We start from the raw sequence: 17,924 nt of genomic DNA, 5'->3' as shown, positions 1-17,924 counted from the left end.
CCCCCAGCGGGGGGCGGGTCTGACCCTCCTCATCCTGGAGAACCGCGGTCCGCGGAGGGTCCAGTGCTTCGGGGCACCGGGACCTCTGCAGCAGGCAGGTCTCCATCACCCACCCCCGCACAGGCACCGTTGACCCCGCGTACCGGGACTTGTGCGGATCCCCGTCCCCCACCCTGGAGCTCTCCCTGGGTACCGGGCGCTGCCCCCCACCCGAACATTAGAGCCCTCTGGAGCGGCCGGTCTCTGCCCCGGGACTCCGGGGGTGACTGGGGACCCCTGCGCTCCCGGCATGGCGGGCTGGATGCACATGGGTTTCACCCCGCGGGGACGGGGGTTCTCCCGGGCTCTCCTGCCCTGGAGAGGGTGCACGCGGCGCTGGACCCTGCGGGGACCCCGTGAGCACCGGCAGCGCTGGCGGAGCCGGGGGTGGGTGGTCGCGGCCCGGCCAGGGCAGCCCCGGCTGCGGCAGCACTGCCCCAGACCGCCCGCCCGGGTATCGATGGCTTCGTCTGGCGTCGTGGTGATTTTGCGAACTACCGCGAAACTGGTACAAAGGAACGGGGAACCGCAAATTGCTCCGCGTTTCCCCGAGAGCCTCCTCTTGAAATTTAGAGGAGAGGTAGGGTGCCAGGGAAAGGCAATTAAGTGCGCTAATAATTATACTCGGAATAGTTGTGAAGGCTCTGCTTCTATTTTTAAATAGTCTGGGGAAATTTCCCAACAAAGGGATCCCCTAAAGACCTGTGAGGCTGAGACTGCCCTTTTCCTCCCTGCACCATCCCTTTGTACAGAAATCTGGTTAGTGTGGAACAGGAGTTCTGAACGGGGACATTTAAAGTGTGGGGGAGCCTTTGTCTTGAGTCATTCTGGCAGGGAGGGAAGGGCTGAGTTACCAACCAGTCACTGTCTTCCAGCACGACCGAGCTGTGATACAGTGACATCCAGCCCCCTGGCACATCTCTCTTATTACCCCAATCTCCCGAAAATGTTCATGGGGGAATGTGTCATCTGTGGAGCCATTCTGTCCGTGAGCTGTGAGTCTCTGCCGTCTGGGACTCCCTAAAGAGAAGAGATAAAGCCTTTTAGGTTTGCAAACAATAGTGAGCTTAAAGAGCAAAATGGATCAGAAAACCTGTTGGGGTTTTGTGCCAATACTCAGTGGCACAGAAGCAATAAGTCTTTCCAGAGCTGAGCAGGGAGCCAGTTTTGTGGCTTCCTCGAGGCAGGTTGTCCACATTAAGGGAAAACCTTGGGCACAGCTGGCAAAGGTTCTTTAGCCGCATTTCAGCAGGAAACCCAAGTCTCCAAATTCAGCCAAACCTCTACCTCCTCCACAGTGGAGGGCAAGATGCATGGGTGGGGTGGGGGAACTGCCATATTCCCACCCTGCCCAGCTGCCAACCCCATAGCCAGAAAGTTGCATTTGCTCTGCACGGGAAGGAGATGGACCTCGTGGTGGTTTTACACTGTGGCAGCCAAAAGGACCACCACTAGTACGGTTATGCTGAGGGGAGGGTGTGTTTCCTATTCTGCTGAGGCTGCTGGAAACTTTCTGGTATTGCTGTCCAGCTGGTGGTGATACAGAGGATTTGGGTCCTTGGCTTTCCCTCTGATCCTCTCTGCTGTCCTGGCAGGAATAGGAGTATGGGTGGGAGGCACGTGGCAGCTCCAAGGGACAGCTCAGTTCCTAGTCTAGTGAAACTGATAATCCTGGTGGGCTGTAGAGATACTGGAGGGCTGGACTCGGTTGGCCAGACTTCTCCAGGTGATTGGACTTCTACCTAGATGGGAGGTCAGAAGTGGAGATACAGATTACTGGGAATTTATACATTAAGGCCTGTTTTGGTTAGTAGCTTTGTTCAGTGGTTTAGGATGTGTTCCAGTCTGAAATAACTCGGTGCACTCTGGCTTCGCTTCTCCAGCCCTGCAGGACAGGAATTGTTAATCCCTGAAAAAGAGCTTCCCTCAATTGGGAGCCTCTGCAGACCTGCAGGATGTGCTGGAATGGGACATGCATCTCATGAGGGTCCCATCAGACTGCTGAGCAGCACAAGTCTGCTGGCAGAGCGTGGAAACATCTCTCCAGGCTCTAGGGTATCTAAGCCCCTTTGGTTTTGCAAGTAGGAAAATTATGTGATTAAAAGCAGGGGGACAAGGAGGGAATTGGTCTCTTTCCTCTTTTTATCTCCCCAGGTGCTTGTCTTCATGTGGGCTATTTAAGGGGTGTTTTTTTCCCTTCTGCCTGCTTAGAAGATGCCTTGTTAGCATTGTGTGAACAAGCCAGAGATGAGGGAGTATAGATCAGGATGGATGAAAATTCCCTGTAGTCAGTTTTAGCTTGGCCTCCTCAGTGCCATAAGGAAATGTTCATTTAATTATAGGCATCAGGGGTAGAAATAACTACATTAAGCCCTCAAGGGGAAGCTGCTGGCGATGAGCTACAGATCAGAGTGCACAAAAGTTTTTCCACTCCCTCAGTGTGGGAAGAAGCTCCGGCATTTTGTGGGTACCTGAGTGAGCAGCAGCAGCTGCCCTGGCAGTCCTGCTGCAGGGCCAGGAGAGAGGGGCTGCAGGGAAGGTGCATCATGGCTCGCAGCTGGTGCTTGAGTGAACTTGCTTCTTGTTCTTGCTGGCTATTTGTCGAAACCAGGACACTGTTGAAACACGTAATCCCCAAAGAATGGAGAGGCTATTTGTCAGCCACATGAGCACAGTGCACACCGAGGCAAAGCAAACACGTGTGTTGATTTGTTCAGAGGGCCAGGGATGCTGGCAATGAAGATACACCCTGCTGGGGCTCAGATCAGCCCCTCACCGTCCCTGTGCCTGGTTAAGCCCTGTTGTGGTTGCCAGAGTTTGGATGTACGTTCTTGTTCTGGTGATAATTTGTTACTGTTGGGCAGCCAGCTTTGCAGCCTGCCCTCTATGTGCCAACTGCAGCCATTCTCGGCTATTTCTGTCCTGCCTGATGTGTTGGGAAGTTAGTCAGGACCCATACATGTGCCCTGGGACCACCTAACCTTTGCATGAGTTTTTTTTGCCAGGGACGTGTGAGGTTGTTTGGAGAGTGGAGCCTCTTGGGGGAGAGTCTGCTATGCAGCGTGTGGCAGGGTGGTCGTCACTGCTCTGCTGCAGGGTCTGGAGTGGAGTGAACCGTTTTGTGTTCAGTGTTGTACCCAGTGAGTTTTAAAGGCCTTATGGGATGTAAAAGACTTCTATTATATTTCGACGGGTGACCGTGTCTCAAGGGAAGTCCCTCCTGCATCTGAGGTAGTGCTTGCTCTGCCTGAGCAGGGTGGCTTTGAAGACAAAGCAGCCACAAGCCTTTATTTGGTGTGCTAGAAATCAAACTGAGCACCATGGGGTACACAGTCCAGACTGGGACAGAGCAAGAAGAGGAAGTGCAGGCCTGGCAAGGCAGATGAAATGCTTTGGGCCTTTGAGAGGGCAAAGAAGTCTGTGGGCTGTGGTTTTTCTCTTAGATCAATAGCTTTCATCCTGTGGTCTGTTAACCCCTGGGGGCCTGTGGGCTGTTTGAAGAGGCCTACGGAAGGTAACTGAGGAAAGAAAATTGACTTCTGCTGTGTACAACTGTCCACCTGATGCTGTTTCCCCAGGGGCTGTGTCTCCCCTGGCCCCAAGCTGGCAGCTGCCATTGTCAATAGCGAGAATCGCGGAGAGGAGCAGACGTTGCAGCAGCAGAGGAGGGAGGTGTGAAGGCTACGAGACAATCTGGGGAGGGAGTGAAGGCAAACAGTCTGGGAGGCTGAAACCAAGTGAGATTGTGACTCCCAGCATGAATGGTTGAGCGAAGGGGGAAGGACAGGCAGGCTTGTTGGAGTTGCTGTGACCTGCTTGCATGGAGTGTCTTGTGTGCAGACGGGTGGAGGTGTTTAGAGCAGTTGTGATGCTACTGATTGTAAGGACAAGAGACTTGACTCACCTCAGCGCTGGGCTGAGGGTGCCTGTCACCCCTGGAAGGCAGACCCCTGCTGCGCTTGTGCTGACAAAGGGCACATCTGCAATTTTCTGCAAAAGCAGGTGCATCTTCTGGCAGTGCTGTGCCATTTCCCAGGATATACCTGGGCCCGCGTGCTCTGGATGTTCTCTTCTGAAATGCCAAGGGAGCAGATGTTGGCAGTCCTTTGTGAGGTAGTAGCCACTCAGTACGTGCAGACACGCACTCCCTGTAGCCGAGTGTTGGAGCTCTCTTATTATGCTTGCTGTAAAAAACTGTAAAAGCTCAAAGATGCTGGCACAGCATCCCTTTAAAAAGCTGTCCCGTTGCAAGGGCTTCTTCAGTTGTGCCTCATCCCTCTCCTTGGTGCAGGTTGGTAAGTATGTGCTCCCTGCTGACCCAAGTGCTTTTCCCATTGCTTTCTAAAATGTACTGGAGCCATGGGAAGGTGGATAGTTTTAGAGGGATGCTCCATAAGGGACCTGATTGCTGGCAGTACCGGAGGAGGATGGCAGTCTGATCTTGTTTTCTGAAGCCCTAATTGGAAATGATCTCAGAGATTAGGGACATGGCTGGATGTGTAAGTACTCTAGTGCAGCATGGGAGAGCAGCAATAAGGCCATGTGGGAGCTAGGCTGGGTGAGGTCTTAGGTGGAGGTGTCCCAGAACAGGTATGGTCTGTAAGTCTGAATTAGCATGAAGGGGACTTGGTTTGATATATGGTCATCCTGTGTGCTTCCCTGTGCAAGCTGTTGAGGGTTTGGTGTGCAGAGACTCCAGGTGACTGTGTGGGAATCAGCTTGGACATCCCTCAGTCAAAGGACATTTTTCTTCTCTTCCTCCACTGGCCACGGTTGGGATCCTTTTTTGTTATTTAAATTGCTCTGTGTTTTGTTACGTTCTTGAAGTGGTTTGTGCCGTTGGCTGTTCTGCCCTGGGGCCTCTCTCCTCTCTGCCCTTGGGCCTTGCTCCCCGGCCTTTCCAGGCCAGGCGTGGTGGTCTGGGGGAGGGAATATCCCTGGCAGATGCTTCCCTCATCTGGTCATTGTGTTTCTGTCCTAACTGATTATCAGTAAATGACCCATTCCTGACCCAGCTCTCCTAGGAAATAACATTGTTGGGTAGCTCCTGGGTGTGGGGTGGGCTTGAAAGGAAGGTCAACGGTAGCAGGGCCAGATGGACATTGTTGCGGCTGCTGCATTGGCAACACCAAGATGCTCTGACCCCCCTCCCTGGTAGCCATTGTGCAACTGTGCTTGGGAGGAGTGTGCAGGCTCTGCTAGTTGGTGGTGAGAGACAGGTAAGTCAGAGTGTGCTCCAGGCAAATATTCTTCCCTTCAGCAGGCTGATCCTGCCTCTGTGGCACTGTGGTGTAGCCACAACACACATGAAGGAGAGGTAAAACCAACCTTCTGTTGGGTAAACTGAAGAATATTCCATAGATCAAGCCAATGTGATGACATCTTAGGGGATGGTTGTATGTTCCTTGGAGAGAAATTGAAGTTTGCTTGTTATTAATTAAAAAGCAAGAAAATTTTGACACAATCACAGCCAGGTTCAAATTTCATCTCCCCAAATCCCTCCTCTCATTTCAGCTGGACACAGAAATTACTTATTTCCTCTTTCACTCCTAGTCCTATTCAATAGGCCAGTTGGGAGCTTTTAAACAACTGCCCTGTCCAGTGGAGAGGTGGCTTGCTTTGTGGCAAAGGGATGAAGCAGTTCTTGGTCAGCTGATGTAGAAAATATTTTGGGATTCTTTTAGAATTGTTTAGAACTGTGAAACTGCTCTTATTCACAGCAGTTTGGGAGAGAGATGGCAGATAATTTTTTGTCAGGTATTTTCTTCTGCTGTTGAGCAAAACTCCCCCATCTCCTTGTCCTGTTTTCTTGAATCCTCTGCTGAGCTGAACAGAGCAAGCTTCTCCACTTTGAGCTGGAACTGTTTGCTGTGGGATCAGTGGGGTCAGCAACTCATTTCATCAGTGTGTCCCCATGGCCAGCTTTTTTCCAGTGAACTTGGAAAAGTAACATTACAGTATTACTCCCTGCTGTTGGAATCGGCCCATTCTGCTCCTTATAGAGGTGAAGCACCTTTTGCAAGGCCATTGTTACCTCCACGTGTCATCTTTGTGGGTACCAGCAGCGTTACAGCTCGCAGCCACCACGGAGCTCTCGTGATGGTTTCGGTGCTCTCTGCCTTTGTTCCCTCTCCCCACTCCAGCTACCTCTCCCACTTTCTCTCGTTTCTCGCTCCTCCTCTGTCTGTTCTGGGGAGGGTTTTCCTCCTGTGCTCACAGCCCTGCTGTTTCCCTGAAGGCTGGCTGCCCTCTTTAGCATGCAGAGCCTCATCTCCTCCAGGTTACGCAGAGGTGCCGCAAAAATAGAAATGAGAGACAAACGCCCCATTGAAGCAGCTGGCAAGCCCTGGCTCCGTTCCCTGCTCCCTCCCATCTACAGTTGCAGGGCTTTATTTGTTTGTGTTTCTTTATTCCTGTCTCTTGATCTGCCTTTTAGAATACAAAATTGGGAGACTGACGGCTGATAGAAGTTGTCTAATCCCTGTTCCCCATCCAAGGAGGAAAATGGCCTGGCACCGAGGTCTTGGGCATTAGATTTCCTCTCTCAGCTGTGCTCCCCTGCCTCCCAGCTCAGCTTGTGCTTTGATTCTTTCTTTGCCTTGGACTTGACAGCTGCGTGGAGCTCCTTTATGAGACGCTTGGAAGAGAGGGGGAAGGTGCCAAATCTTGGGGCTGCTGTTTGGCACCTCAGCCCATTGAGTTTTTGCTGCTGGTGCAGATGGTATGAATGAAGTGGTGTCAGGATGCTGTCTGGAGAGGTACTGATTTTTACCCTGGTGTGATAGTGCTGTTAGCTCTGTGGCATTCGGGCTGGTGCTGGCACGGAGGGTTCCCCCAGGCCAGTCTCTGCATCCTGTGCCTGTGGATCAGGCCCCAAGGTCTCACTCCAGATCCACCCCAGGAGAAACCTGGCTTGCTCAGGCTGTGCATGACTCATTCTTATCTTGGGCTGAGGAAAGCACAGCATCCCAGTAAACCAGATAATGCAGCTTAGGGGGTTTTAACTGGTAAACACTTCAGAGTTAAAGGAGGGTAAACAAACTCCCAGCATCCAAGCTTCCTTCATGGATGGAGATAACTCTCTGGATGCCCAGGTTCACTTGCCATGAGATGTCTGTTGAGAAATGGTGGGGTGGACGGTGGCTGAGTTCTGGAGGCAACCCAAACGGGGTGTAGCTGATGGAAAAAAAGGCCTGAGCCAGCCTGGGAGCTGGCACAGTTACATTTTGGGGCATTCCCTTGCTGCCTGGGAGACCCAGGATGTGTTTTGTAGAGTGGCTGGAAAGCCGAGGTGCCACATCAACCATGTCTGCTAATGGGAACTGGGGGAAACTTAAGCACTGGGGTATATAAAGAGCTTACTTAGGATCCAGGCAGTTATAGTCACAAATATATCAAATATTCCGTGTGGTCTTGGACCACTTGGTGTCTCCCTGTCCTTCTGCTCTCCTTTGGTGGATAACTTTGAGAATAATGTTTCTTTTCTCCTTCTTGCTGCTCTCTGTCATGTTTGCTTAAGCTGTAAGCTCCTCAAGACAAGTGCTCTCTCTGGTGGGCTGCACAGGGCTCAGTGCTCTCTGTCAGTGATGCAGATGTCTTGTGTCAGCTGGGCACCATCGTGTTGGAGCCTGCTGAGCACCACTGGATTGGCATGGAGGCCTGGCCAGGTCTCTCTGGATCTGAGCTCAGGCACAGGAGATGTGTGAGCTCTTGTTTCCAGCTGTGGACTTCACTGTGCGTGCAGGGCTCGCAGGGAGCAGGCACATTCCCAGGGATGCCCTGAGGCGTTTTGGTTGGCTCAGTGATGCTGCAGTAGCTTCTTTCCCCTTTGATACTCTGCTGTTCCCTTTTTTGTTGCCGTGCTGGCCTCAGCTGATCTTGACTTGAATCAATAGAGCAAAATAAACGAGATTGAGAAGTGCTGAAGCCTGGCACGAGTGCATATGGGAAAGGGTAACCAATATTGGATTTTGCTCAGTTCAGAGAGTAGTGGAAGAAAATGGAGAGTGTCAGAGCAGGCAGAAGACTTGAGAAATTCATTTCTGGATTTTAGTGTTCCCAGGACTGATTTGGGAATCAATCTGGCAGATGAGCAGCAATTCCCAAACTTTTTGTGCCAAACAGGCTAATGTTTTCACCAAAAGCACCAGGGCCAACCCATCTGCCATTGCCCCACAGCTCATCTTAACACTTGTCTTGATTTGAATTTGTCCTTCTGGGATGTGAAATTGTAGGACACAGTGGTGAGAAGCAACCTCGGGAGGTTGCCTAGTCTGTGCCCTTGCCTGAAGGCAGTTCAGCTCTGCTTAAATCATTTCAGGCCACGTGTATCCAGATCTGTGTGCAGCATCCAGGTGATGTCTCAGCACTGCTTTGTAAAAGCTCTCTATTTCTAATACTTCAGGACTCTGCAAGGATTTTCACATCTGCATTCCAGTGATATCTCAGAGCTGTTTCTAATACAGGAGTTTCGTCTCTTAAGACATTTCTAATGGATGTTTTCCTATCTTGTATCAGAAATGTTTTGTGCTAGTTCTCAAGGGGATGACTTATCACTTTGTACTATTTCTTTTCATACTATTTCTGTTATTCCCATTCTCAAGATCACCTAGCTGTACCTACAGTCTGTGCCGTGAGGATGTCTCCTCGCTTTGTGTCCTTGGCTAATTTCGTTATCATGTTCCTAATTTTTCTTCCAAGGTCACTTAGGAAAATGTGAAAGAACAGCAGATCCAAGGACAAACCTCGAGGAATTCCACTAATAGCCCCCCTCCAGCACAAGCCTCTGTTATTTTTTGTATAGCCAATGCCATACAGTTTTCCTGCTAATTACTGTCTTTTCTTGCGTCTCTGGTAATTCTGCGTGAGACACTCTATCAGATATTTGACTAAAGTCCAGATGGATTAGATCTGCTGCATTTCTGTTGTCTAGAAAATCAGTTATCAAAGAAAAATACCAAATTAGTCTTAATTTCAGCTTATTCAATTAGTTCAGTTCAGTGACTAGTTCATTAAGAATTGAGAAACTGAGTATGAGCTGAGAAAGCGAGAAAATGTGTCCTTTTTTCTTCTAATCTATGAATAAAAATCAGCTGTGAGAGGATGAGATCTTTTAGTTTTGATATGCTGAAGAACAGAGGACTGGGAAGCAAATTGTTCAGTTCACCCAAATTAGTTACTTTGCTTGCTTAACAAAACTTTTTAAAATGTAAAACATGTTTTGGTAATTTTATTTTTTCCTTATGTCTCCATATTTATCATGGTATTTATCAGCTGAATAAAGCCAAGTTCCAGGTGCTGTTTTCTTGCATTTTGATTGAAGTTCAATATGCATGTGAATGTACCTTGACACAAATCACAATTAAAGTCTCATCTAGGAATCAAGAAGTGTCAGTCAAACCTTCTGATAGATAAAATGGAAATAACAAGGGTATAATGTTGAAAGAAAAGTGTAAAATGCAGCCTGCTTCCTTCCTTAGTGTTAAGTAGATGTTTGCTATTGTCACATTTTAATTCTTACCTCTGATGGTCAGCCCTTTCTTATGAAAACCAACATTGTGAATGCAAAATGAAGTTCAAGTTAATGACTTAAAAATAGATTTTCAGCTTCCTGATTTAAAATATGATTAATATTGGAGTTGTAAATATTGTTGGTTTGAATCAGTCCCCCTGCATAAAATATAGCTGTGGATCAGGACAGTCGGATAGGAAGCTATCATTGTCTTCTCAAGGCCAGAGTTTCATGGCTGAAGTGTAAGACATTCCACCTCCTCTCCAGGATGGATGAATAACAGAGCACCCCATCCTTTCAGAGGCAAAAACACCTTGGAAAGGGTGAACCATCAGTGCCCTGTTGAAGAGAGGTGCCCCAGGCTAGATGGCTGCTTGCCGCTGAGACTCCTCCGTGTGAATGCTCATCTGCATGGTTGTGGATGTTTCCCAAAATATCCTAATTTTCCCCATCAGCTGAGAGTACAGCCCATCTGAGGGGTAGCTTGGTTTGGCAGGAGCAGGCTGCAAGGGGAAGACAAGCCTAGTGAGTGTCAGTCCAAGCTCTGATGTGGTTTTACTGTCATTATACAGGGACCTTGTGCCTCTGTCTTGCATCCTCGGAGGACCCAACTGCTGATGGCCTCACGTCAACTTCCCTGCTGGAGTTTGCCATGATGTCCCACCTGGAGGCCATGAATTCCCATGAGCAAACCAGCCCGGAGACTGCAGAGCCAGATCTTGCCCCTGGCTCTCTGCATGCTGCCCCAGGGTCAGGCTTTGCCAGCGAGGAGAATGAGGAGTCCAAGATCTTGCAGCCCCCGCAGTACTTCTGGGAAGATGGGGGAGAGCTCAACGACTCCAGCCTGGACTTGGGACCGGCAACAGGTAGGTTATTTTTACCCCATACTCCCTCCCCACTCTGCAGGGGCTCTTGGGAGATGGAAGAATGCAGGGATCTGTCTTCCTGCTTTGGCACAACTCTTGCTAAGAGGGCCTGAGATTAAACGTCAGCTCTATTTTCTCACCTCAGTGCCTGATGTGTCCCCAGTGAACCCTGAGCAAGCACAGGCTTTAGAAACCAAGTTACAGTTGAGCCTTTATTCCTCAGCTGCTATGAGCTGGGGAAAGTATTGCCCTCCTCCTAGTTTCCCATTGCTTCATGTCTTTCTTTCTCTCTCTCCCCCTTTTATGCTCTCTTCTCTCTCCTTTCTTTCTGTTGCTGTCTATTAAGCACAACTTTAGGGTCTCAAGAGCCTGACTTGGAGATCAAGGCCATTTTAGGGTTTGACTCAAAGCTGGGTTGCCTGGGTCAAATTCTGGATTCCTCAGTCTGTGACTTCAGTGTGGACTTGGCCAACAGAAGACAGTCTTGTTGTCTACCCTGTCCTGCTGCTTCCTGAGGAGTCATGACCAAAATGGGTTTCATTAGCATTTGAGCTTGCTTTCCTCTGTGGAGCGTTTTTTTGAGATCGCTGAGCCCCTCAGTGGTCTCCCCCCAAGGCCCTCGTTGGCTTTGAGATACTTTCAAGAAGGATGAGGGGAAGGAGGAGGAGCATTGCAGGGTTTCCAGTAGCTTAGGAGATTATTTCACATGCTCCTGCTCTTAAGTGTCATGTGGGGCATGTATTAAGTGTTACCCAAAGGCCAGGATTCAGCCTTACCCCTCCTCCCTCAGCTGGTATTGCTGCCTTGCTCTCAGCAGATCTGACTGAGGTCTGCAGTTAAAAAGCACAAGTCTCATTTTATCTTCATTCCTACTTCTGTGACCTTAAAAAACACCTGTGCTCACACAAGGCTGAGGCTGCTGCAGAGCTACGGCTGGGGCTGCCCACTGGGGCACAGTGCACGCTATGGGGGCAAGGGCCATCCCAGCTTAGGTCTCCAAAGCCCTTTGCTCACTGACATTGCTGCTGAACTTATCTGGCCATACTGTTGCTGCCCTGTGGCTCCCTGGCCCCCGGGGCACTTGCAGACCTGGCCGTGGGGCAGCTGTGCCTCCACGGGGATGCCGGGGGCGTATGGTGCCCGTTCCTGCCAGCACATCCCTGGGACAGGCTCTGGCTCAGCCGCTCTCACGCGGTGGCAGCGCTCAGCGGCGCTTTTATTGGTGTGCCAGCGGGCACCTGCGTGTACTCACAGATCTGGACGTGACTTGGAGAACAGCATGTGCTTGTGCATTGAGAGCGAGATGACTGGGTACCGAACCCAGCCTTGCCTCTTGCACGTGCCTCGCCCCATTTGCATGCAGAACACGCTCCTCTCTCCTTCCGTTCTTGCCTGCAGTACTTTCCTCCATGAACAGATGTGCTCTTTCAGCTGTCCTTTTGCATACCCTGCCCTATCCACTGCCCAGCTAACTACTGCTGTGCTTCCAAGCACTGTTTCTTCCCCTGACCGTTGCTGTGTCCAGAGCTCATGTCTCAATGGTGTTTTAGAACCTTGGTTAATAGAACATTTTGAATTATTCAAGAACTGGGAGCACATTTCTACTTAAAATTTAATTAGAAACCTGCTGTGTGTCATTTTACAATAAAGGATATTGTAATAGCATCCCTAAATTGGGCAGCCTTCTCCTGTCATGCAAGGCCTCTGTATGAGAGAGGCACACAACCAATGAATCTTACATGCTGCATGTGTGACAGATGCCATGTGATACCTTGTGGAACTGTGTGATGACATCTGTTAGGTTATTTTCAGTGTATAAATCCATTAAACAGTTTTCAACAGCTGCTGTTAAAGGAGAAAAAAAGTTTATGGTGTAAGTTTTCCTTATGTGAGATTTCTTTCTGTGTAGTGTAACCCAGCATAGTTGGTACTCTGTCCCAGGCACACATCAGAGATATTGCTTCAGTCAAGGCACGAAACAGCATTGTTGTACTACTAGAGAATGAAAATTCCTTGCTATGAAAGGAGACCTGTGCTGGCTTCTTTCCATGTTTGGTGTAAAGATATTGGGCCTGGAACTGCTGGTGGTCTTGCAGATAGGCCAGATCTCCTGCTATTTCAAAGCTGCATTAGTCATCTCTCCTTTTTTTATGTCCTTCTGAAGCCTATGTGGGGAGACTCCCCTATCTTTGTCTGACTTTGAGGCTGCAAGAGCTAAAAAGTAATAACAATCTGCAGCTCTGCAGCTGCTGCTCTTTTTTTTTTTTAAGCACACTCGAACATCCTTTAAAAATATTTCTGGAAAACATGTGGCATATAGGACCACCTGTTAGTCCATTATAAAGTGAGAACAAACCCCCACTGGCAGAGCACAGCTCAGCCTGGGGCTCTGGTTCTCCTGAATAATGTGCTTTTGCAGATTTATGCTACGGAACAGTGAATCTATATTGACATCAGTGAGCACCAGCCTGTGGAAGGGCCCTGACATTTGTCTCATTCTCTCTGAGGGTGCACAGAAGTGTGCACTTGCATGTGTGCTACCCCATGCACAGCTGCTACCCAGTGGAGCCGCATGTGGAAGAGATGGATTAGGTCTGGTGGGAATGTGGATGCCGTATCCTTATGGAAAGAAGCAGCGTGTGCCTTGTACTTTAGCCAGAAGGCAAGTCAGTGGAGCTGTGAACCTGTTACTTCTGCATCCTTTCAGGCTTCTGGGGAACCTGGAAGCTTCTTAGGTTGTAGTTTGGGTGTGGCTGCTTTGCTTCACCTTCGGTAGTAAATTGGCCTGAACCCCAGATCAACTCTGAAGATAGAGTGAACCTGCAGGGACTTAGATCTGGCCCTTCCTGTCCTCCTTTCCTTTCTTCCCACCTTCCCCATTTATGTTGCCTGGAATCTTCTGGTCTATCATGTTTCCTGCTACCACACTGGGCAACAAATGCAAGATGTCAATTAGCTTTAGGGCTAGAAGATGGGAGTCATTAGGACTGTAGGTCTCTTTGAGTCCCTGATTTTTAATGAAGGACTTATCTGGTGGTGTATCCATCCCGGAATGCTCTCTGATTTGCACCTCTTGGTGTTCTCCTTCGTTTCAGTCAGAAAGCATCATCCCATATGTTCCCCTTCCAGTGAAGGCTCTAGGTTGAGGCAGGCTAATCATTAACTGCTGGGAAGTGTGAGCTTCTGAAAACTGATGCAAGGCCTGTGAGTCTCTAGTGGGTGAGGTCACTTAGTCCCTCTCCTCTCCTGCCCAACAGCTGAGCCTCCAAGGACTGGAGTGCATCTTCCAGTGTGATGGTGGACTGGCATGAGGCTCACTTCATTACAGCCAGGGTCTGCTCTTTCAGCTCCAGGGTGCTTGAAGACCAAGGCATGACTGTGCTGGGAGGTATCAAATCTAGTCTTATAGATTGGTGATTCACTAGGATGGCATGTGGCGCTTTGGGGGGTAGGGGAGAAAATTGTAATCTTTTAATTATTCATAGTAATTAGCAGAAGGGAATCCCAGGAGAGCTAGGATGGGGAATAGCAGAACACACAACTTAGGACTGTATTCAAAGACAAGTAAGTTTTCTGACAAGCTAATGGAATCAAATACTTTCCATCTCCTCTGCTAGTGAGATTCACTTCCTTCCATGATGAATTACTTGCTTCTGGCCAGAGAGATCCCAGTGTCTTTCAGCCTTACTGAAATCTGCTGCTTCTTCATCCAGACTGACAGCAAATCTGCGGTTCTTAATACCATCTTCAACCCAAGCATTAATGAAATGAAGCACCTGGTAAAGACTGTCTACATAAGCAGCTTAGCGCTGAGCAACCGCCTGCCGAGCTCAGCTCCTGGGATGCCTCTTGTTTATGCCCTGGTTTAGTGCACACTGACACATTGGGTGATCTGCCTTGGGACAAGCCATCTCGGTCAAGACATTGCTGGCAAAGGCTGACCTGTGACAGGAGAGTTTCTCTGTGCATAGTGTTGTTCTGGTGCAGCTGTCCCTGACTGACTGTGTTTGGGTGAGGATGGTTTATTCCAGCTTTATTCCAGTCCTGCGCTCAGCAGGAAAGAGGTATGAGGCTATTTGGGGAACAGCTGTAGCACTTGGTGCCCGGTGTCTGCCTCAAGCAAATTCCAACCATAATGAGACCTAACAACTTTTCTACCCTGGGTCTCTCTTTTGATTATGATCTCTTTTGTATGTGTGGACCTGGTGTCTTAGAGTCAGAGATAGTAACTTCTCCAAGCTCTTCTGGGAGATTAGTATATTAGCCCCAACTGGCTCAATTCCAGCACCAGTAATTGTATTTTGCCTCTTTGAAATCCCCCTGCCATTTCAATCAGCTGGAGTATGACTTTTTGCAATAAGTCTCGCTGCTTTATATTGCAAAAAGGGAAGCAGATACTGCCTCAGACCTGGCTGCAGTTTTAGCAGTCAGTAGAGTGCACCTTGTGCTTCCAAAAGTTGGCAGGTGCTTTAGTATGAATGGTGCTGTGTGTTGTGATGGGAGCCCAGGAATGTTCTTGTTTTTATTACAGTGCCCTCTAGTTATCAGTAATTCAATCACTGGTTAACATGTTTCAGTTTAATCCAATAAAGACCTTATGGTCAGGTTATGTGTACTAAAAACAATGAGGATCACCCTCTTCCTGAGCTGTCACAGTTGCTTTAAACCGTTAATAGCAAATACAGGGTAGGGAACCTTGTAGGACAGTAACTGAGACCTGCTCTTCTGAATGAAGGAGAAGCAGAAATGTAATGAATTAAATGTCTGGCTGGGGAATCATGCTTTGGCACAATGCCATGTCTTGGCCCATCTGGTGTCAGGGAAGTTTTGGTATTGATTTCAGAGGAAACAAGACGTTACTTGAATGGCGGCTTTTGCAGAGGTTTGAAGCTCATGTTCACCTCTCCCAGGGAAAATCATCTCCCCGGGTGAAAGAAGAAAATGCATCTGTGTGACCCAGACCTAGGTCTGCTGGGAGATGCAAAGGTCAGGACTTGGAACACCAGGGGGGCTGTGCAAGATGGTTTCTTTAGAAAATAGCGCCTGAGGGTCTTTGTAAGAGAACTTGGAAGGGAAAAGCTGGAGGATTGTGGGAGGCAGCTGGATACTGCAATATGAGTAATATCACCACTGATGGAAAGCATTAAGGGGCGTAGCTAATGATGTGGTGGCACAGAGGTGAGGTAGAGGTGTGGAATTTCATATCGGTGAACCAGACTCCCAAGGGGATGGTGTGACTGAGAAGCTCTGGGAGGGTGTGTGATTTGGAACTGTGGCCGCCTGCTTTAACTCATCTGGTCCATCCCTTGCTAGACTGTTTGGCCAGAGGTGTTGGGACAGTTTCATGGCTCCAGCAGACTGTTCTCCTGAGCTGTACCCCTTTGTGATCAGGCTGGCTCCATCGTGGCTTGGCCGCTCTTGTTTGTGGCTGGAAAGGGGTACGTGGTGTGTGCCACCTCTGTGTGTGGCCACAAGCTCCTTCTGTGCTCCAGCCTACTTCTGGTCTTGGTGGGAGACAGCAGACCCTGGCAGGGAAGGAGCTGATAGTGTGTGCAGTTACAACCTCCTCAGGCAACCTTGGGTTTGGCAGTGCTCTGCTGAAATTAGATGAGCTAATAAATGAGCCAGGCAAATCTGGCACTGCATCCAGCTCCATAATACCTACCTCCTTTATCAGAAGACTCTGCCCCATTTCTGCAGCAGGAACCCAGATCACCTGTGTCTCTCTGGCCTCTCTGTTCCATGGCTGATGTTTCTCTCCACAAAAGCTGGTGGGAATGGGAGTGGATAGCATTGGCCTAGGAAGGTGGTAGGGTCTGTGGGTGCACTGCCATGTGCCCAGAACGTGGGAGCAGGGTGTAGAAGGTCTGCTGAAGGTAGAGGAGGACCAGGTGGGCCAAGTGGGTTGTTCGAGAAGACCACTTAATGAAGGGGAACTGCTACCAGAATGCTGGAAGAGCTGCTAAAAATGAGAGATACCCTTTGATTTCCCTTAGGGCTGGGGGGGTAGAGCAATCCAGGGAAATGCTGAGAAGACTCTTTAAATGGGGAAGTTCTTAGCTCTGCATTGCACAGATGATGAGTGACAGAGGCCAGCTTGTCTGGAGGGAGCCTTGAGAAGAAGATGCTGGGACCAGCTTAGGGGCTGGGATCATACCAAGGAGATGTACAGGGTGCAAAAATTCCTTCAAACTGTAGAAGAGGGATATAAACTAAAAGAAAATAGGAGTGCCTTAAAGAGACCTGATCTTGACAAATTGGCAGATGCCCTTGTTTGTAAGAGAGTAGGAGCTGATTCCAGACAGGAACTAAATGTCTAGCTAAAAGTCTGGAAGGAAGGATTGACTCATCATCACTGGCATCTGTATGTGGCACCTGGGGATATGGTTTAGGGGTAATTACGGTGGTGCTGCGCTGATGGTTGGACTAGATCTTGAAGAGGTGTTCCAACCTTGATGATTCTGTGATCCTGCCTGAACCTGGGAAGTGATTGAACCCCTTTGGTAACTGTGTTGTATGGAGAACTCCTTATTTTAAGGAGCACAAACCAGCACCACTGACCAAAAAGACTCAAGTGTCACTGTTCCCCACATGAATCTGAGTAACAGCCCTCACAAGATTTGAGGGGAGTTCATTTTCTAATCAGTGGGGTCTTATGAACCAGACAGAAGAAAGATTCTCCAAGCTTAATATGCAGGGTAGTGGGGAAACTGATGACAAGTGGTAATCTTAACACAGTAGCAAGTGTGAGGATTCCTATGTCTGCTTCTACTTTGTGGATTTGTTGCCCCAGAGAAGTAGCTCAGGTTTCAGTCTTTGGCTGCCTTGTAAGATGGAAGTCTGCTGGGAGAGAGTGGGGTGGGTTCTCCCTGGACTTTCATTGCCCAGGAGAGATGGCAGAGGCGTCAGTCCCTCTGGCATCTTTAGATCTTGTTGGTGGAAAGGCTGCGTGGCTGCACCATGTAGGGCTTTCCCCCCTGGGAGCTAACTAATCTGTGATAGAGCACTTTAAGGAAAGGTTGAATTTGTGACTTCAAAGGAGAGCTGACAGGCTGGGAGCATTTCTTGTTCCCTTGGGACAAACCTCATGCTGCTTTTCGTAGTTTGTTTTTTTGCTGTGCCCATCTGCCAGTTCGTGCTCTCCTCCAGGTGGGAAGAGGAGCAGGGAAGAGAGGAGGTGCAGAGGAGTTGAGAATAGCTGAGAGTGTCTTTAGGCAAAGGGGATGGCAGATTGGATCACTGATCCTTGAAAATAACATCTCATCTGACAGGGCCTTGTTTTAAGGGATGAAACCCTCACTTTTCACCCACAGCGTGTCAGGGCAGGCAGGGTTCTTGCTGGGGTTTTTGGTGCAAACCCTGAGTATCCCTGGAGCAGGAGGAGTAGCAGAGCCCTGGGAGATGCACTAAACTTTTATCATCTGTCTGAAGAGTGTCCCAGCTGAATGCCCTCGGTCCCATGGTCCATGGCTGTTCCTGCTGTTACCCACTATTCATCTAGCAAGGCA

The 17,924-nt window shown here is 49.2% G+C and overlaps 1 protein-coding gene across 3 annotated transcripts in view; it reads left to right on the top strand.

Moving 5' to 3' along the window:
• The window catches only part of PODXL2 (podocalyxin like 2), a 44,962-nt gene that overhangs the window by 12,815 nt on the left and 14,223 nt on the right, over window positions 1–17,924 (top strand). The window contains exons 3-4 of one of the 3 annotated variants that reach the window (XM_027640332.1): window positions 421–426; window positions 10,123–10,416. In XM_027640332.1, coding sequence (XP_027496133.1) covers window positions 10,203–10,416 — 214 coding nt within the window. In that variant the 5' untranslated portion in view covers window positions 421–426; window positions 10,123–10,202. Of the gene's footprint in view, window positions 1–420; window positions 427–4,171; window positions 4,335–4,519; window positions 4,539–10,122; window positions 10,417–17,924 lie in introns of those variants that run through there. The other 2 variants (XM_027640330.1, XM_027640331.1) reach the window with 2 other exon arrangements.

This window comes from Corapipo altera, unplaced genomic scaffold, assembly GCF_003945725.1.
Source record: "Corapipo altera isolate COAL_440 unplaced genomic scaffold, ASM394572v1 55, whole genome shotgun sequence".
NCBI lineage: Eukaryota > Metazoa > Chordata > Aves > Passeriformes > Pipridae > Corapipo > Corapipo altera.
Note: the sequence above shows the minus strand (reverse complement) of the source record. Positions and strands in the feature narration are given on the sequence as shown.